This window comes from Stegostoma tigrinum, chromosome 19 (assembly GCF_030684315.1).
Source record: "Stegostoma tigrinum isolate sSteTig4 chromosome 19, sSteTig4.hap1, whole genome shotgun sequence".
Taxonomy (NCBI): domain Eukaryota; kingdom Metazoa; phylum Chordata; class Chondrichthyes; order Orectolobiformes; family Stegostomatidae; genus Stegostoma; species Stegostoma tigrinum.
In genome coordinates, this window is record NC_081372.1 from 20,475,696 (window position 1) to 20,497,565 (window position 21,870).

The 21,870-nt window shown below is 40.0% G+C and overlaps 1 protein-coding gene across 4 annotated transcripts in view; it reads right to left on the reverse strand.

Annotated features, from left to right (window-relative positions):
• The window catches only part of LOC125461484 (proto-oncogene tyrosine-protein kinase Src-like), a 169,540-nt gene that overhangs the window by 74,874 nt on the left and 72,796 nt on the right, over nucleotides 1–21,870 (reverse strand). For all 4 annotated transcript variants that reach the window (XM_048550317.2, XM_048550320.2, XM_048550319.2 and 1 more), the window contains exon 2: nucleotides 13,956–14,225. In XM_048550317.2, coding sequence (XP_048406274.1) covers nucleotides 13,956–14,217 — 262 coding nt within the window. In that variant the 5' untranslated portion in view covers nucleotides 14,218–14,225. The remainder of the gene's footprint in view (nucleotides 1–13,955; nucleotides 14,226–21,870) is intronic.

Here is a 21,870-nt window from a genome sequence, read left to right on the forward strand (position 1 = left end):
TTCTACCTGTTAAAACTCTAACATCCTTGTATTAGCCCCCTACATACACATGCAGACAAATACAGTTAGATTTTTTAATGGACGGAAAAACTAGGAAGGCACTTCACTGGGCCCAGTCCACACAGTGCCCCAAACTGATCATTTTGCTTGCCAGGGTTCACTGTTCAACTGTCTCTCTTTTCTCTAGGTACTTTCTCTTGCTTGCAGGAGGCACACAGTGGCTGGTTCATAACATATAACATCTCTGACTTGTTGGTTAAAAGCAACAGCTTACAGTAGCTGGTGAGGGAAAATAAACTGTCTTTTTTCAGCCTTTAGTTTTTTTTAAACTTTAGAGTCTATTACAGCACCTTCTTTTACTGCAGTCCAAAGGTTTCTGGCTGTCACATTACCTCTGAGGCAATTACAACTTTGTTGGCAACAGAAAGCCTCTGTCATCGACACCTGGTTATCTCGCCATAGAACAATTAGCTACCTGCTGCCAACCAAATCCAGGTTTTATTTGACACACTCCCTGGCTCCAGCTTGTAATCAGTAACCTCTACCGGTGCTTCAACAAACAACAGTGTGAATAGCATTTACAGGTAAGTGTTGATAACTTGCTTTTTCAAAGTGCAGCAATCCTTTCCACGAACCTTTGTTTTTCAAGCAGTCTTCTTCACATTTTAGTTCACAATCAAAGATACAGAAAAATTAAAAGATATGATCTTTACACCACATACATAGTTAGTTCTTTACTCAGAAGTATTGATATTGCCAGATTATTTGACTGAAATGTATTGCAGATGTATTCATACTCTCAAGAAATTATAGCTTGCATTTTATCTCTCCAGTTGGAATAGCTTTACAACATGCAGAAAACTATTACAGTCTAATCTGTTGTATCAATTTACCTCTTCCAAAAGTTAAGCTATTACTATTAAAAGCAGGAAAGAATATCTGGGCTAGATATCCAACTCATTTTCAGACTTGGCTGAGTGACTATGAACAGATGACCACAGCTGGACTCACGTCTGAGATAATGGTCCTGAAAAGGGCGTTGCATTAAGATCCACCCAATTTTATTATGTAATTCAGATTTGGGGGGAGAAATCTAGAGAATAGCTCTGGATGTTGAAGGGACCAGACACGTTAATGCCTCCTAATAGCTTTAGTAACAATGTCTAATTAACTAACGTAACTTGTACCTAATTGCAATGGCACAATTGAAATTGTGGGATTGTACTCATTAGAGTTTAGAAGGTTGATAGAAACTTAACTTCTAATAGAAACTTACAAGATAATGTATGGCTCAGAAAGGGTGGGCACTGGGAAGTTGTTTCTGTTAGGCGGGGAGACTAGGACCTGTGGGTACCGCCTTAGAATTAGAGGGGGTCAATTTAAAACAGAAATGAGGAGACATTTCTTCAGTCAGAGAGTGGTGGGCTTAAAGATGAGTCTCAGCTGACAGTGACAGCTTCGATCAGGAAGGGACAATCTGTCCTGGTTAGAGTTAAAAAGCGAATGTATCGAAGCTCTGAATAAATTGTACAAAAGTCCCATTGGATATGGGAAGGAATTTTTAACAGCACAGATAAAAGACCAAGAAGGTGACAAGTAAAAGAGAGAAGTGCTTACTGCTCACAGTGTACAATGCTGCCGTCGTGAATGGATGCAAAAAGACAAGGCTAGAGCAGGGAAGCTAAAAGCCATCGAAATACTTTATACTAAGGTTGCAGCAATGGGAATATTGTACAGAACAATTAAGGTGACAAAATGGATAATGTTAAAGCCAAAGCACAGGGAATCTAATAGAAGAACATAACTACAATATTGCAATAAGAACAAAAGATCCATAAAGTAATTTTTGGTTGGAGAGAATTTTTGCAGCTGTAGATTCAAGGCTTTATTTGAGGGGATTCTGGAAAAAGCCAGATATTGTACTCTAGGCTGGGAAAGGTGGTAACTTGCCCACTTCAACCATGTAAAAGTAAGGAACCACTATTTTGCCTGCTGTGGATGGGACCACAAAATGCTGGAACTTGTGAGATCCTTCAGCAGATTTAACAAACATTTCTTATAACCACCCTCCACTTTTAAACTTTTACAATGTAACCTGTATGCCGCTAGGTCTTTTTGATCTATATATCCTTTGCTTGCTATGATCTGCCTGTACCGCTGATAAACAAAGCATTCACTGTATTTCGACATATATGACCATAAAATCAATCAAAAATAATCAATTCAGACACAAATATTACTGTTCAACAGAATTGGAAGCCTTAAGAGAAAAATAATACCATGTTTTTATACTGCACAGTTTAAAAGCTATAGGACAAGGAAAATAAAACAGCAATGTTATTTACAGGATTAAAGCTCTTCAAGTGAAAGAAATTACAGCAGCATTGAGAATCTGTAGAATTTAAAAGGAAGGAGAAATGATACAACTTGTAAAATCTAACATCAGCAAATGGCAAAAGAGAACACAGGTTTGGGCATGTTGAAGAAAACAGTTCTTAAGATCAAGAACTGCTTCAATCTTAATTGTTAAATCACAAGCTGAACAAGTATATGTACTTTTATCTGCAGTATGATCTAGAACAAATGACGTTATGAATTACTTAAACATAAAGGAAGGAACTTTTATACTTTTGAAAGTGTCCTACAAGTTTTTGAAAGTTACATTAATCTTGGAAAAAGTAAAAGTTTTGAAGGCCAAAATCAAACACAAGAGTTCAATATCCAGGAGAATCCATCAATAATTCCAACAGCGAAAACTACTGAGTATGGAAAATTTTGACTATGGAGCTTTGAAATTAGAATCTGAAATTAGAAGACACAGAATTGTTATTGGAATTATTGATCAGCTCTGACAAAAGAATGCCTCATTTGTAAAATTATTAGTCTCTTCCAAAAGATGTGCAGAGGTAGGATGCAGCTTTTACAGCAGCAATGTGATAGAATCATCAGCATTAGAAAAGATAGTCAATGCATTCCTAAGGGAATTTGGTGATTCAAACAGCTCAAGTTTCAGAAAACCTGTTAATTTCAATGGATGCATCATTAATCTTGATACAAAACAAGTGTCAACATGTTCTCTGATCCAAATTTGTGGCAGAAGAAACAGAAGTTGAAACCTCCACACAGGAAGTCACATGGCACAGGTTGCTTAACTCTCAGTACTAAAAAGGTAAGCTACAAGTCATTGTGTGATAAAAAGAGCATAATAGTTGTGAAAATATATTAAAAATGTATCTTTAGAACCAACTTGTGCACATTTATTAATGACTTGGATGAGGGGATTGAAGGATGGGTCAGCAAGCTTGCAGACGACACAAAGGTTGGAGGTGTAGTTGACAGTATAGAGGGCTGTTGTAGGCTGCAGCGGGACATTGACAGGATGCAGAGATGGGCTGAGAGGTGGCAGATGGAGTTCAACCTGGATAACTGCAAGGTGATGCATTTTGGAAGGTCGAATTTGAAAGCTGAGTACGGGATTAAGGATAGGATTCTTGGCAGTGTGGAGGAACAGAGGGATCTTGGTGTGCAGATACATAGATCCCTTAAAATGGCCACCCAAGTGGACAGGGTTGTTCAGAAGGCATATGGTGTTTTGGCTTTCGTTAACAGAGGGATTGAGTTTAAGAGTCGTGAGATCTTGTTGCAGCTCTATAAAACTTTGGTTAGACCGCACTTGGAATACTGCGTCCAATTCTGGTCGCCCTATTATAGGAAAGATGTGGATGCTTTGGAGAGGGTTCAGAGGGAGGTTTACCAGGATGCTGCCTGGACTGGAGGGCTTATCCTATGAAGAGAGGTTGACTGAGCTCGGACTCTTTTCATTGGAGAAAAGGAGGAGGAGAGGGGACCTAACTGAGGTATACAAGATAATGAGAGGCATAGATAGAGTTGATTGCCAGAGACTATTTCCCAGGGCAGAAATGGCTAACACGAGGAGTCATAGTTTTAAGCTGGTTGGAGGAAAGTATAGAGGGGATGTCAGAGGCGGGTTCTTTACACAGAGAGTTGTCGGAGCATGGAATGCGTTGCCAGCAGCAGTTGTGGAAGCAAGGTCATTGGGGTCATTTAAGAGACTGCTGGACATGCATACGGTCACAGAAATTTGAGGGTGCATACATGAGGATCAATGGTCGGCACAATATCGTGGGCTGACGGGCCTGTTCTGTGCTGTACTGTTCTATGTTCTATGTTCTATGTTCTATTTGAGCATGCACACAGGCCTCCACATCCTTGAAGTAGTTCAACTAGTTCTAGGAGATAGCATACATGTTAATAAAAATACTAGCTGCAAGTCGACGTGACGAAAAGTTAGTCAGCAAACAATGAGTCCAGGAGCAAATTTTTGTTGTCTAAATCATCAAGAGAGAATGGACAAAGATTTTCATAAAAACCAAAAGAACTGTGGATGCGGTAAGTCAGGAACAAAAACAAAGTTGCTGGAAAAGCTCAGCAGGTCTGGCAGCATCTATGGAGGAGAAAACAGAGTTAAAGTTTCGGGTCTGGTGGCCCTTCCTCAGAACTGATGGTGGCTGGGAAAGCATCAATTGATATGCAGAAAATAGGGAGGCGGGTGGGGTAGGGAGTAAACGATAGGATAGAGCCCAGAGAGACAGAAAGTCAGTTGGACAGACAAAGGAGTTGCTAACCATCAGGCTGGGAGGGAGGATAGTTGTTAGTGGGGGCTGTTAGTGACTAACAACAGATGGAGTGTAGTAGCAGGCTATGTGGTCACAAGGGCTGGTGTGTGGGGTGGGGGGCTGGGGCATGGAAACATATAGGCCCTAAAATTATTGAACTCAATACCGAGTCCAGAGGGCTGCAGCATCTCCAAGCGGAAAATGAGGTGTTGTTCCTCCAGCTTGCGCTGGACTTCACTGGAACACAGTAGCAAGCCAGAGACAGAGATGTTGACCAGGGAACAAGGTGGTGCATTGAAGTCGCAGGCAACAGATAGTTCAGGGTCCTTTTTGTGAGCAGAACATAGATGTTCTACGAAGCGGTCGCCAAGTCTATGCTTCGTTTCATCAATGTAGAGGAGATCACACTGTGAGCAGTGAATGCAGTTGACTAGATTCTGGGAGGTGCAGGTAAGTGTTGCTTCACCTGGAACGTATCTTTGGGCCCTTGGATACTGGGGAGGGAGGAGGTAAATGGGCAGGTGTTGCACCTTCGCCGGTTACAGAGGAAGGTGCCGTAGGGCAATGGGGAGGTGTTGGGGGTGAAGGAAGTGTGGACCAGGGTGTCCCAGAGGGAAAAATCCCCATGAAAGGCGGACAAGGGAGGGGAGGGGAATGTATCTGGTGGTGGCATCATGCTGGAAGTGGCGGAAATGGCGTCTGATGATCTACTGGATGTGGACGCTGGTGGAATGGTAGGTGAGAATAAGGGGAGCCCTAACGCTGTTGCGGGAAGGAAGAGAAGGGGTAAGAGCAGAAGTGTGAGAGATGAGTCGGACCCAATTGAGGGCCCTGTCGACAATGGAGCTGGGGTGTCCTTGGTTGAGGGAGAATGTGGACATTTCGGAGGCTCCCTTGTTGAAGTTGGCCTCGTCCAAACATATGCGACGGAGATGTGATGTGTGTGTTGGACAAAGGTTTTCATTGGGCTTCCTGGAGTAACGGTATAACCCAAAAAGAAGAAAGAATCTACTGATATTACCCATGTTGGAGTAAAAAAAATGTTTTATATTATCAACTGGAAGGAAAGCAGTGACTAAGTAAGAATGATATAAATGTTTTATATTACTATCATCACTAATGAACCTTCAGGTGACAGACATCATCTGAGTTTGTGAGCAGATGCAAATACTGACAATGTGAATAACCTGTGCAAGCCTTTAAGCTCATTGAGAAATCTTTAACTGAAGGTAAACAATTAAACTATCAGCAAAACAAATTGTCGCAGATTTGAATTTGATGTCAGAGGATACAACAATAGAAGTGCAAGAAGAACACTTCAATTATTCATCTTCCAAAGGAAAACTAACTGCACTAGTGACAATGATCTTGCTCAGCAGCAATCGTCTAGTACCATGACTGAGGATAAGAAAATGTATGACGCACCAGTGGAACATCCATGGAGGGAGAATGAAGGCATCGAAATGATCAAACCAGCTGAAGAAAAGCATTCACATATTTCAACACGGAGCTATCAACAAATTGAGAATAAAGATTGGCTTGCACAAATTGACAATGAGCTGCGAACAACTCCACGGAAGCCTGAAGATTCAAGACTTTGTTCATAAGAAAAATATATCTGACTTAGAAATCCAAGATACAGCGAAGAGAACAAAAATTGTTTCTACGAAGCAGACATCTTCCATGATGGAAATTTACAAGATAAAACGTCCCTGAGATATTGTTATGGGAACACTACCCAATTCAGCAGGAAAGAATTTCTCTGTGAAAGACATTCAGAAGATTAAAGGTCCACCAGACAAGCTAATGGACTAGTTAACAGGAACAATGTCCTCGGAGATGGAATAAATGGTCCTATAGTGTAGAGAAAGGTTACAGACCAGGCACAGACAAGATCAGAATCACAATCAATTGTCCTTAAGCCAAAGACCCACCAATCCTCTAGGTCTGAACAAAAGGTGTTCTGGAACAATTGCGCAACTTCCAGAACACCTGAATTTGTGAAGATGGAGATTTGGAGGACAGGTGGAGTAGTGAGGAAAGCAGCTGAATATACATAAATGTTTCCACGTTTATGAGAGCCTAGGGCTTGAGTGAAGGGACAACCCTTTAGAACTGAGATGGGAGGAATCTTTTCAGCCAGAGGGTGGTTAATCTGTGAAACTCATTGCCAAAGATGGCTGTGGAGGCTTAGTCATTGAGTGTGTTTAAGGCAGAGATAGGTAGGTTCTTGATCAGTAATGGGATCAAGGTTTATAGGGAGAAGGCAGGAGAATGATATAGAGAAATATATCAGCCATGATTGAATGGCAAGGCAAATTCAATGAGTTGACTGGCCTAATTTAACTTTTGTGCCTTTGGTCTGTTACGGTCAATGTACAAATATTAACTGCAAATTAGAAGCTTGGGGGAAAGGTTGCGTACTGTTATTATTCTGAAAGGGTTATTATTGTCGATTGTACCAAAGTCCACCTAATCTGATGATGTCATAATGCCTTGGGCTGGTAAATTGCAAGAATACCTCTAGGTCTTAAAAGGGAGAGATGCGTCATCAGTGTCTCTCAAAAGTCTTAATAATAACATCAAACCAACTAATGTAACTTGTACCAAATTGCTATCTGGAATAAACTACATGTCAAGACAGGAGTCTCTTCTTGTTGACAGTATTTATTCCTCTATTTTGATAAGACAAGAGCCTCTTGTTAACAATAGTTATTCCTCTATCACGTTAACCCAGATGAGGAAAGAGGAAGAATGCCAGAATTCTTTTACTTCAAATGTCACAGGCTCTGACCCTGTGAGGTATATGATTCCAATGGGGCAAGTAAATTAACTATTTCAACAACCCAAAAGTGTTGCTGATGCATTCATTGGGCAGCGATTAAAGAATAATTCAACCACATTTTCCCAATTTATAGTTTGCTCATATGTGCAGATGGCGAGGCTTTTTAATCAATCTGACCCCAAAAGTAAAATGACAGAGTACACATTGACTTATTACAACATAAAGAACAGCAACAAAGAGTCATTGTCACATCCAGGCCCACCCTATGCCTACTTTTCATTCCCTGGTAATTGTGTATATTATGCATGTTAATTGTTTGGAGGCAGAGTATGAAAAGGATGGCCTCTCAATTCACAAAAATCTCTCTACAGTGATTTTACCTCATGGTACATCAGTGACCATGGTGCTGACAAAGGTTGTGGATAATCAATAGTTTGATTATACAAAATAGGAATTTAAGACATTTAAGAGACAGGATTCAGAAATCCTATACAAATGTGCCTTAAGTCAGTAGCACTCTAGCTTCTGAATGAGAAGATTCTGTGTTCAAGTCCCACTCCAGGACCCACACACAAAAAACAAGATTAACACTCTACTGCACTATGGGCAGAGGTTCTATCTGCCTTCTCAAGCAGATGTTAAACATCCCATAGCACCGTTTCAAAGACAAATTCAGATATGTTGTCCTTAGGGTCCCATTCAGTACTTCTCTCTCAAGCAACATCATACAAACAGGTCATCACTTTGTGCACAAATTGGCTGCCCTGTTTCCTTTATGACAACAGATACAGAATCCCTGCATGCAGAAAGAGGCCATTCAGCCCACCAAACAGAATCCCACCCTATCCCTGTAACCCTACATTAACCATGGCTAATCCACCAAGTCTGTGTCCGGTGGGGCAATTTAGCATGGCCAATTCACCTAACCTGCACATCGTTGGATTGCGGAAGGAAACCACAGCGCCCGGAGGAAACCTGCACAGACACAGGGAGAGCATGCAAACTCCACATGGTCAACCAAGGCTGGAATCAAACCCAGGTCCCTGGCACTGTGAGGCAGCCATGCTAAGCACTGTGCTATCATGCTGTCCTGGCTACAACGGCTACACTTCCGTGATCGCAAAGTGCTTTGGGATATCTGGTGGTCATGAAAAGCAGCACGTAAATATCTGCCTTGCTCAGAATTCTTTGAGTGACAACATGCACGTATATAACAATTTCTGTGTGGTAAAGTGACTCAAAGCACATCACAGGAATTTTATCAGACAAACACTGAGCTCTAAAAGGAGTTGTCAGGAAATGATAAAAGAAGAGAACTTTGGTGAGTGGGCAATGTTCTGGTGGAGTGGAGTGACCTGCTGTTGCAGAAGTGACTCGGTTCATATTTCACTGACATCACGTGAACATTCAGAAAGGAAAGCAAGCATTGACATCAAAGATCTTGAACTTATATGAAGTTATTAAAAAAAAGTGCTTTGCCTAGCAGGTTTGCATTCCTGGCATTCAGTAAATGCCCCTATGGCATTCAGCCTTGTTGTAACTGAAAAATACTGGTCATAAGGCATGGAGTGGCAGGGATTCAGGAAATGGAGGCACAATGCCTGAATTTGGGATAAATATTCTTGCTGGTAATGCCTGACATCAAGACAACTTTTCTGAAAATCACCACATCGGATTTACACCCCTTGACTTTCAACCATGTCGCTTCCCCTGTTGTTAATGCCTTCATAATTACTTCCAATCCCCGAGCATCTTTATATCTGGCAAGTCGATTCTGCATGCAAGCTGTAAAGCCACATTAGTGCCTGAAACTTCAAACTGAAGAAGAAGAAGAAATAAGATCCCCAGCAAGAACAAGCTGTTCTAGATGCTTCAGCCTAATGTGAAATCACAGACACAACAATGCAACAGAGCCAGAGGGAGGAAAGCAAAATCAATATGGAAGCTATTTGCCTGATTTGCTGATGATCTACTAACTCAATGACATGCACAGCAGCTGAAAATTAATTCTCACTGCGTCAAGCCCTCAGCACCTGAATGTTCAGTGTGCTCTATCATAGATTGGCTCGATAGCCTTCAGACTATCAGCATCATTCATTCTGAAACTTTGTTCTGCCATTTATTTTCCTGCCCAGTATTGCTAAAATCAGGTCAAGATGCTTCACAGGTATGACCAACATGTGTCCAAGTGCCCTGTGAACATGGTGCACACAGCTACAATGCACACCCCAACCAAAAAACAAAATTTGAGCAAAGATTAAATATAATCTGCATATTCACTCAAAGCCAGTTGGTGCATACATTTCTTTCACTATTAAGCTTTTATGTTCAGTGCTTTAGTAGCATGAATTATAACATATCTGGATTGTAACCAATGTTATTAAACAACTTCAAGTCACCAATTTTAAGAGTTTGATGTGATGCTTTCTGAATTATGTCCCAACAATGTGCTTCAACTCCAACTCAAAAAGAAAATCTTCCATTACCTGATTGCAGTAATTCCATATTCTATATTGACCGTACTTTTCAATTCAATGAAAATTAAAGAGGTAGGGATTTACATTTATAATAATATCTAATCACGTCTTTATGATGTTCCAAAACAGTTTACAATTCACAGATTACATTTGCAGTGCAGTCTCTTCTCACACAAGCAGATGTGTTTGCCCTTTTGCAAATAGGAAGATTTGATAAACAGCGAGAAAGTAAACAGTTACATGCTTTCATTGGAGATGGTTAAGAAATGGATATTCAGCTAAACATTGGGAAAATGCCATTTCTTTCCTCCAAGTAGCATCATGACTTCTTTACATTCACTTTGAGCAAGTAAACAAAATTTTGGTCTTCATTTCATCTGACAATTCACCAGACCCAGAGCAGACTGCCCGAGTCTACAGTGAAACTTCTCAACTTTCTGACAATGGCGTGAGGGGATATAGCAACTGAGCAAAATTGACTGGTACAAAATCAGTGCTGCTTTTCTCCTGTAAGCTATACTTACTAGAAACTTAAAAGGAGGAGCATGACAGCCCACAAATGTTAGCAAATAACATTTTCATTTCATCAGGTCTTAGATGTTGAAAGAACACACTGTGCCAATCAACTACAGCACTCAATCCCTGTACTCAATAACTTATATTAAATAATTTCTAAAATAAAATCACATCAAAGTTACAAACTAGACAGCAAACTTTTTACTAGATATTAAGTAAGGATGTCATTGAATGAGATTATGTGCACTGCATATTGGTCGCTGCACAATTGTGTCATTGATCAGACAGACAAGTATCTCTTGAAATATAAAATCAATTTGATGGGCACAACTCTACGACAGATCTTCATTTGTACAGGACGTATTAGAAAATAAGTGAAACAGGGGGAAATTACTTCTCAGTTTCCATTGCCAGTTATTTCACATTGTGTCTCATCCAAATGAAGACAAGCTGCAGTGTTGACTCAGCTGGGCTTCATCTTGCACATTTGAAATTCACTTGATACTACAGGACAAACTAAATGAGTCACACTGGCTCACATGTACTGAACAGTTATCATGCAGCACACGCAGCCGACTGACTTGCACCAAGTTTTACGTGGTTGATGGAGTCAGTAATAGTAACTTGTACAACGGCCAGCTGAAGAAATGTAACGATAAATGATAAAAAAATGACAGAAGCACAGTAAGGGTGACAAAGACTAAAATGACATAGTCTAAAGTGGTTAACGGACATGCAGTAATATTGTAGCTGTTCTAAGAGTGCTTAATGCTGACACTAGGTATAAACTGGAGTTACACTGTCATGGTAAAACAGATAGACCTCACTATTGTACCAGCCCTCATCACATGGACTCAGATTTAAGACTCTCAACAACAGATGCTTGAAAAATTTGAGGAAGAACTCTTTAACACACAAAATGGGAGTGACCTGGAAGTTATTATCCATGATTTAAACAAAAATTGGACATACGTTTGAGGAAAAAATTGCTGGCAGGGCTTTGGATTAGTGTAAAGGAATAAAACAGACTGGAACTCCCTACAGAGAGATTATATGGATTTGGTTAGTTGAATGGTCTCCCTCTGTGTCGTAACAGATGATATAGACATTTTCTCTACTGTTAAAAAGAATAACAGATTTTGATAAGAGGAGACTAGTTCAGTTTAGGAAACCTGGATGGCACAGACCGTTTGGGCTGAAGGGCCTGTTTCTGTGCTGTATTACTCTATGATTCGATGTATGGAAAATGTACTTGCTATTGAGCCAGTAATTAAAGAGCATTGGCTCACCACCAAAGGATGTTAAGAATATTTTTTAATGCCAATGGTTCCTCCAATATGGAATTTCCCACCATAATGATTTTTTAAAAAATGGACTTACTATAAAAAAAACTTGAACAAAAGAAAGGAGGAGAAAGGGAATCCTGTGTCGTTTTTTGTGTTCTGTTGTAGGTGCAATGAGCAGAATGGGCCTCTATTATCGGGCATCAGTCTCAAAATGCTGCTTGGCAGGAACAGTTCCTGGATGTGTAATTCACATATGAAGGGTACCCTGATTGATGTAGCTTGCAACCTAAGGGAAAAATAACAACTTACACTGATGTGGCATCTTTCATGATCTCATGAAGTGTCTTCACTGTGGTAGTAAAAGAAACTGGAGCCAGTTAGTGGACTGCATGTTCAAACACAAGCAACAATATGATAAGCTGCTCTCAGGATGCTGACTTGGACATTAATATTGGCCAGGACAGCAGGCATAAATCCTGTGCACTCCTTTGAAAAAGGTGCACTGGCAGCTTCTACATTCACCTAAATCTTGGTTTAACATCTCATTCAAAATGTGGCACCTCCAATAGTACAGTGTTGCCTGAATACTGCACTGGGGTTGTCATCATTGATATTTGAGCAGGCCTTTACTGTGCAAACTTCTACTCAGAGGTCAGAGAGCTTTGAACTGAAGCATGGCCGACTATCTTTTCTGAGCCCTTTTGGTCTTCTGACAATTCAGAACAGATCCCTTCATTGGGAATTGTGAGAATGACAGCATTAGAAATGGCCTGCAAGCTCTTATCCTGTCAGCAACTGACAGTGAGAAAGAGAACATGACAAAGCGAACCACAAACTGAGGTGGGGAAGGGAAGACAGGGGAAAGAAAGAGAGAGACAGAGAGAATGAATCACAAATTATGGAAAAGAGAAAAAAAATTGAGATAGAGAATGTCATGCTCGCCTATGATGACCTCTCTCAATACAATGGGTTTTGTTCATAAAATCAGATCCTTTAAAACTGTTCTCTAAGCAATGAGCCTCACTTCTCCCAAAATAAAAAGTGGCAGGGTGTAGGAATCAGAAAACTGATTTAGGCCCTGATTTTAGCTTTTGAAATTGCTATTGTCAAAAAGTCACAAAACTTTACAAACATTTCAATTAGCAGTCACAATAATCTAAACCTTTGGCAAAACAATGGTATTTGCTTAATGTTTCACATGGAGTTCTATTTTGTGGGAACATCACAGAAGATTTTACACATTTTCATTAACATTTGCAAACAGTAGGGAAAATGTCACATGCTGTAACAGAGTCAAATGGTTAAACTTCCTGGAATATATTCAATCAGAATTGGCAAGTTTAAATGTTTTTTTTAAGTGTATGGGTTCCAACACCCAGGCACTATTTTAACAAAAATGTGCTCCTCCAATATTTCTTTCTCAACCAGATATTCTTGGGTCTTGTGTAAAGCATCTGCTCCATTTCCTGACATAATATTCACTGAATTTCAGCTCATCTGCAGGCAGGCAGTGGTCAACTAGCTCATTAAGCCTGCTGCATATTACAATGGCTACAGCATCCTTACTAAATGCTTAAGTATGACTCCAATCAATAGAAACCCACTCCCCACCCTCCATTTTCCGTCTGCATGAAGTGCATCAATTGACTGGAACTCTCCTGGGCATAATCTATTTAGACCTTTCCAGCTTGTTGTGCAATTTAGATAGATTGTGGTTGATCTATATTTTAATTCCATCGACATGCCTTAGTTCCTTAACCCTTAATGCCCTAGTCTAATGTAAATCCATCAAACATAGTTTTAAAACTGTCAACTGACCTGACCCCTTTGGGGCAGAGAGTTCCCCAAAGGGGTCAGGTCAGTTGATTTACACCTCCCTTTGAATAACAGAGGACCACCTGGCAACATCTTAAAATCATTATTAGAGCACACGTAATAAACATATTTCAGGAAATACAGTCCTAGTTTCTGTATAAGTCCTCATAGTTTGGCTCTCTTAGCCCCAGCAAAAGCCTGGTGAATCTGCCCTCAGCATCACCTCCAAGGACACCTTTCCCACAATGACACAAAGTTACCTGCTACTTCGTAGTATAAATATCTTACATCAAGAACTCAGAAGTATCTCTTGTGAAACTTCCCAATTTTTAGCAATCAATATCTTGACGTTCTCAAATTAATTTAGAATTACTAATTAATCACAACTTCTCTCTCCCTCTCCCAGGGCCATACCACAGCTCCAGTGCCCCATACTAACCTGCCAGTTGGCCAGCTCGTTGTGATGGTGAAGGTGCATTTGACGAAATGACCCCCCCAAATAATGTTGACTCCGTAGTTCCTCCAAACGGCGTAACATTGGAGCTATTTTTATCCAGGCCTGAAGCTTTTGCAGGTGTCGACTGGGATTCTTGTGTTGGATCAGGTACATAACGTAGATTCTGTGTGCTGGAGGAAATGCTGTTGTCTCCAGCCTTTGGCTTCAGAGAAGGATCTTTCAGCTTGCTCTTACTACTCCCCATGGTTTAACCTACAAGTAAAAGGATTAAAATTATTAACAGACAGAATACTCTTTAAGCATAATAAATCACATTTAAGCACTTTTCTCTTTCTCTCTGATCAATTGGGAAACCATAGCCTTAATGAAAACTATGCTAAAAATGACTTTTAAAATTATAATTGCAGAAGAAATATGACAGTACTGCTTGGACTAACATTTATGTAGTACCTTTAACATAGCAAAGGGAAAGGCAAATTCACTGTAAAGGGTTGCTCTCTCATTAGAGAGAAACACTGTGGTGGTTTAAACTTAGAGTCACCACATCTCAGCCAAGTGGAGAGGTTGAGAAGTAGAGTCCTTCATTGTAACCTCAGCTGGTGCTGGATTTGAACTCATGCAGTTGGCATCACTCTGCAACAGTTCACAAAATATTATCAAATAAAATATGATAATGATCCATATAAGATATTTAAGAATAGATAAGCTGAGTCAAAGAGGTAGATTTTAATATTTTCATACAACATCAAGTCTATCTTAATTGTAAAGGTAAAATCTTACAGTCAGGTGGAGGTAAAATTTATACTTTGCAGCCTAAATACAAAATCACATCACTCTTTATTTGCATTAGCCCTAGCCCAGCATAAAAAGAGCAGCACATACAGCAGTTGTCAGCTCAAACTTTACACGAGCTCAAAGAAAAATTACAAACTTATGAACAGGAATCGCGAAGACCATGTTGTCCACTTCTTGTCAGGGGAACCGATATCTCAAAGCATTTAGAGAGAAATCCAGAATGGCCACGTTCTCGTCTATGTTGGAACAATGATATGGACAGGAACCAGAAAGCAGTTATGATGAGGGACCAACTAACAGCATTGGGGAACTCATTTAAGAAGCAGAACCTTGCAGGTAATGATCTCTGGATTTATTCCAAGAAGCTTGCAAATTGGGATAGAGTCAGGCAGATCAGGTAAGTTCTGAGATAATAAGGTGTAGAGATGGATGAACACAACAGGCCAAGCAGCATCAGAGGAGTAGGAAAGCTGCCCATTTCTGAAGAAGGGTCCAGACCTGAAACATCAGCTTTCCTGCTCTTGTGATGCTGCTTGGCCTGCTGTGTTCATCCAGCTCTACACCTTGTTATCTCAGATTCTTCAGCATCGGCAGTTTTACTATCTCAGGTGAGTTCTTACTTTTTCATCCTTTGAGACAAAGAAGACCATTTTTGTCATCTGCAAAATTATGGTTCCACAAACAGTTTAATTTTGGATGAGATAACACAGTGTGGAGCTGGAGAAACACAGCAGGCCAGGCAGCATCAGGGGAGTAGGAAAGTTAACGTTTTGGGTCAGAACCCTTCTTCAAGATAAAGAGCATGATCTTCAAAATGGACAGGTTCTTGTTTCGAGCCACAGGAACAAATACTGGGGGCAAGAAGGAGCTAACCTCCTCAGGGGGAAGCGTGAAGTACAACATTTTGGTAAGCAAAATAAGGAGGTCACATGTTAGAAAATATGAATTCAAACAGGATGAAGGAGCAAAGTGATCTCGGAACACAAAACATGGACTGTCCCAAGGAGCAACAGAGGTCAAAAAAATACTAAAATACAGCAAATCAAGTTCCCAGCCTTTTTCTCAAATGGATGGAATTTTTATGTAGAGAAAGTATGCATCTATGGAAGCAAAATGCTGGGGAGAAAACAGTACAAATTTGCTAAATCTGCAGGCATGGTAAGTTAAAACTTCAGGTTTCATCAGGACTCATATACTAAACCTGACTTGAACCTGAATTAGACAAGATGGGAAGTAACAAATACTGCAATTGCTGGAAAGGCCCAGCAGGTCTGGCAGCATCTGTGGACAGGGATCAGAGTTTAAACTTTCAGGTCGAATGACACTTCCTCATGACTTGCAACCTCAGACCTTAGCTTTTCCAGAAAATTACTGTTTTCATTTCTGATCTACAGCGTCCGCAGTTCTTTTGGTTTTTAATGTGGCAAGTAATGTGTGCAGCTCTGTTCATGATTCTTTTTTGAAAAGCGATTTAGAAACACTAGAGAAGGTTCAGAAAATATTTAAAAGGAGGATAACAAAACAATAAAGTTAGACCCCTCAGGAATAGGCCAAAAGGGTCCTCTACATTGTAAATTCCATAGAATTCTACTCGATTGCTGGTTCCGAACAAGATTTCTGCCCACTGATTTGATGAAAAAAATAGCTGGAGTTTGGCTATGCAATCTCCAACATAAAATTCTCAGATGTTCCCATATTTCACATGGTAAAATAATGGAATTTGTTTTAATCAGTCACCAATGATCAATGTTTGTAAAGTGTTAAGGATTGAGAGATAACAACCAAAGCCACACTAATTGAAATCCCCAACAGCAATGTAGTTTTGAAAACATTGATTTATTCAATAACCATAACAAAGTCATTTAAAGGCACTGGAGGTTTGAAATAAAAACAAGAAGTGCTGGAAAATCTCAGCAAGTCTGACAGCATCAGTGGAGAAAGAAAGACTTCGCATTTTGAGTCCAATATGACATTTCTTCGCAACTTCTAGGCTTGCTGCTATGTCTCAGTAAGAGAGTACTGACTTCCAGCATATGTTTAGATTTCTTTCCCCTCCATGATAAATTACTTCTTCCCATCTTTCAATTCAAAAGTTCATATTCTCCATGGTTATTACACTGAAAATGCTAAATACCAAAATGCAAAAGAACATAATAAGCCATAGAGTACTCAAGTCTATACTGCCATTCAACAGGATCATGGCAGATCATTGACCTTAACACTACTTACCCATCCTTCCTCCATATTCTTTGATTCCCTTAAATCCCATGCATCTCTTTATGTTGATATTGAAGATATTCAATGATGAAACACCCATCACCCTGCACATAGAGTATTCCAAAATTTCAGAACCACCCGAGTGAAGAAATTTCTCCTTGCCTCACCCTTTATTCAAAGCCTATAACATCCAGTTCTCAACAGCCCTCCTTGGCTACCATTTCAAGCCCTCTCAGAATCTTATGTCTCATTAAGATCACTTCTCATGCTTCTAGACTCTCCTCCGGGATCAATCTGTTTTCCCTACCTCATAGAGTGTCATGTGGTAAGCTATCTGCCATCTCCTTTCCCACTCACATAATGTGTGTATGATATGCACTTTATTTGCGACACCGTTAAGGGCACTACATATGTTACATGTTGCAGCATAAGGGGCTGTTGTATAAATAGGCAGAGTGCAATATTAGTGATGCGACATCACATGAAACTGGGACTTAAGGGAAGAAGACGCTAATGGAATCCTGTTGAACCAGCTCTCTACTTACATAACTGACAACGATACGAGTCAGTTAACATAGTCAGCTGGATGGCTGCTTTGTGATGCAGAGTGGCTTCAATGAACTGGATTCTATTCTCCTACTGAATTTCGGTGAAGGTCCCTCCTTCTCGAGCTCTCCCCCCACTTGAGGTGTGGTGACCGTCAGGTTAAACCACCACCAGCCATCTCTCTTCAATGAGACAGCAGCCCTATGGTCCTGTGAGATTATGGAATGATTGCTTGCTAAGGAGCTAATGAACGTCCATTAGTTTGCAATAGCAAGGTTTCCAATCCTCATCTGTCAAAAGCATCCAGAATTTAGTTGTGGTATTTATACAGGTCATATTATCACAGATGCGTGGCTGCATTTTGGGGATCTATTCTCACCATCTCTGTCCTTCAAAGGAGAACTGACGTGAATTTAAGAGATCAGCTGTAGCAGCAAGATGAAAAACCATCAACAATTAGTTTCTGATCACCAATGAGATTAAGCACTGCTACTTGTTTTCTACTTTGTTGATAGCGCCCTTTAATCTCATGTTCACTCTCCTCATGGTTTAGTTGCTTGTGGCTCTATCCCTTCCTCAATTAGTATTGATGATTGATGCACTGGAAGTGAATAAAACACAAAGATTAAAAGCACTCTGTGACTAAATCTCTATTTAGTTTAGTGTTGTTTTTTTTTTCTCTCCACCTGTGGCTTCCTGAAAATTCCTTCTGGATTATTTTTGCACACTGAGTTATTTTATGATTGTAAAGCGGATGGGAAAAAAAATTACAAAAATCTTTATTGTGGAAAAATTATATTTCACTTATTGGCTCAAGCATATAAACAGATTACATGGTGTTTGCTGTCATTCAGAACTTGATTAGTGACGGTTTAAAGACTTCGTAATCTTCGTAACATCAGTCTGGACTGGATTTGAACCCAATCCCTAGAGATGAAACAACTATGTGCCTTTTTTTTATATTTTCCAATTAATCTGCACATAGATATTATTACACATCTTTGGAGCAGGTGGGAGATAAACCCAGACCTCCTGTCTCAAAGTCAGGACATTACCACTGTGACATAACAGCCCCAAAATTCACACTTAATTTCCAGATTGGATTTTCCAAACAGTCAACTCCTCACAAGGACTATTCTCAGTTTGCTAACATGGCAACATGATCTGGCAAATTAAAGGGAAACAACAAGATAGTAATTTGGGCAATGATAACCAGAGAGTGCCATAAAGGAATGGAACATCCAAATCTAAGAGTGCAGCAGAAGATAAAGGCCTGATATTGCAAGAAATGGTAAAAAGGCAGACTTAAAGGCCCTGTAATTGCATGTGCGTAGCATTTCAAACAGAATGGATAAACTTTACCACCAGTTGAAATACATATTTATAACCTGATACTCATTAGATATGGTTCAAAGGTGATCTAAGCCTGAGTCCTGAATATTTAAGGTACCCAGTATTTTCTGATAAGAAGGTAGGTAAAGTGGTGAGAGAGCTGTATTATTTAAGAACGAATGACATCAGTACATTACTGAGAGGTAAGAAATAAGAAAGGTCACTTGCAGGACTAGTTTACAGCCTATCATTATATTGTAGGGTAATAGTAAAGTCACCAGAGTCTTAATCTCTCATTACTGGTGGTAACTTACTCTGATGGTTTTCACACTTGAGGGAAGGAGCATGATTGAGAAGGGAAGCACTTCATGGTAAATCCAGCCAATACAGGAAATGAACTCATGCTGCTGGTATTAAACAGCATTACAAACCCATCGTCAAACAAATGCGCCAACCAACTCCCTACTGTAAGGCAGGGTGTCGAGGAAGAATTATGATCGCTACTGCAATAATCACAGTTGACTTTATTCTACATATAGTTTGGGTGAATTAGATTGGCAAAGATTGTTTAAGAGACACAGTTAAAATTAAGACGTCTATCTTTCAAGATAGAGATGAGGAAGATTTTTCTCTCAGAGGATCATTAGTCTGTAATATTCTTTATGAGTCAGTAAATTAATTCAATGCTGAGTTACGTGGTTTTTTGACAGATAAAGAGGAAAGAGTTATGAGGACAAACAAAAGGGTCAAATTGAAACTACAATCGGATTGGCTATTATCTAAATGAATGGGAGGGCAGGCTCAAAGGACTAAATGGCCTGATCCTGCTCCGAGGTCCTATGTTCTGATGTTGTGACACGGTGAGAGCGTCATCAACTGAGCCACAGCTGCCAACTTGAATAAAACCTGGAAAGTACACAAAATCAACAATAACTAATATCTGGGTTGCGATGAGTCACACATTTTTCTGTTCTCCTTAACGGACGGAATCTTAAAACAAAAAGGAATTGAAAACCAAACATGTGCAGTAGAGAGAAAAAAGGAGAAGTAAAAGCAGAATTCAAGCCGTAAATACATTTCCATTTGATCTCCAAATACCAAAGGCTAGACTGCACTTATCAGAGCAAATATTCAGTAAGGGATGCACCAATAACTCTCACCCAAAAAGGCACAAACACAAATATTATTTGTACTGGGCAGTTATTGAGAGCAAATAAATGCTAGACTTAACAACAATACCTGAGTGTGATGAATGAACTAAAAAAAAACAGGCCTCTGTCATTGCTTCTCAGTTCGGTACCACATAACGCACTGGGTATATTCATGGAAATAGGGAGAAGGGTGATGGGAATGAACCTTAAAACAATCCAACCTGTATAACTTCTCACTTGCTGATCAATGCAAAAGGGATGCCACAGAGGATGTATCTGTCAGAAAAGTTCTTTGATCTTCATGATTCCATGCAGAGGAAGTGCAAATAAAAGAACTGCACTGGAAAATGTCACAATGTTTCCAGATGACTCAGCAAGTAAACACAGTGAGCAAGTGATCCACCAAAACCTCAGAGATTTACTCCCTTGTACTGAGTCACTCACTTTGTCCCAGTTGGGAGCAACTTGACTCAAGGTCAAAAGGTTATATATTCAAGTCCCACTTCAAGGTGTGTATACATTTTCTGTGATCGTTCTTCAGTGCATTCTTCTAAGTGTGATATAGAACAAATGTCTCATTTGACTGTCGTTAAAAAAACCCAATGGTAGCAATCAGAGAAGAGTAAGAGGTTGTCTAGGCCCCTTGGCACCTTCTCAATCAATAACCTCCACCCAAAACAGACTAACAAGCCTGTGATCTTATTTGTTGCTTGTGGGGTAAACTCATGCTTTAATTGGCTCCCTGGCTTGCCTACATAGCAGCAGCACATAACCACATTCCAAACTAATTAATGGAAGATAAAGGAGTTTGGATGTTGTACAGATGCAACATGGAGATATCCAAAAATTGAAGATCTTTCTCTGGCCCACATAGTAATGGGAAGGCCACAGTAAGCAAAATTAAAGTGGATGGGCATGAAGGTACTATCCTAGCATGGATTGTGGATTGGTCAACAGACAGAAAGCAGACAGCAGTAACAAATAAGTCATTCTCAGGCTGGCAGACTATGATCAATGGGACACCACAAGAATCATGCTTGATGCCTCAGCTTTTCACAATCTATGCCAGTGTTTCAAATGGGGGTTCCAGCTTTGACACACATCAGGAATCATTTATCCAGAACCCCAGGGGTCAAATGGTTTTCAAATAAAAGATATTTTCAGTTTTTTGGTGCATCAGGTCCTTTGGGCAAACACTGCTTAAAGTTGGAGTGTGTCTTTCCTGCTGTAGCCCCCTCTTTGGGGATAAAGCTCTTGGATTCAACAGCTCCTCCATTAAATTACCATCCTCTGCAAACAGCTGAAGTTCATTTCTTTGCCAGAAAAATGGCAGTGAGTGTGAAAAAGTCATCCTTGATTGAAGGTTTAATGACTTCAATTGGCTGCCCTTCTTCATCGAGCAGCAATCTCTCTTCCAGCCCACTTTCAGCCTCCCAAGTGATGGGAAACACATTGGGGAGCTTCCTGCATGAGGCGGTCTATTATTTAGGCGGTCTATTCCCTTTTCTATCCTACTTCATCAGCCGGGGCCAAGAAAATTCATCTTACAATTTCTGTGAATTTAACGTCTCCTACACTCCATTCTGTTTGAAACACTCAAAATCAAAATCTCAAAATCTGCCAACTTAGCCATGAATATATTCAATGCCCCAACTTCTACTGTTCAATACAGTAGAGAATTACAAAGATTAAAGACCCAGTGATGGAGAAATTCTATTACATCTTCTATTCCTTTGCTTCTATCTTGAAAGGAGATGCCTTCAGCTGAAATTGTACTTCTTAAATCTTTACTTAGGCACACGGACTACACATTCCTAAGTGCCCTTCAGAAGTGATGGCACGCCCCCTAGTTCTAA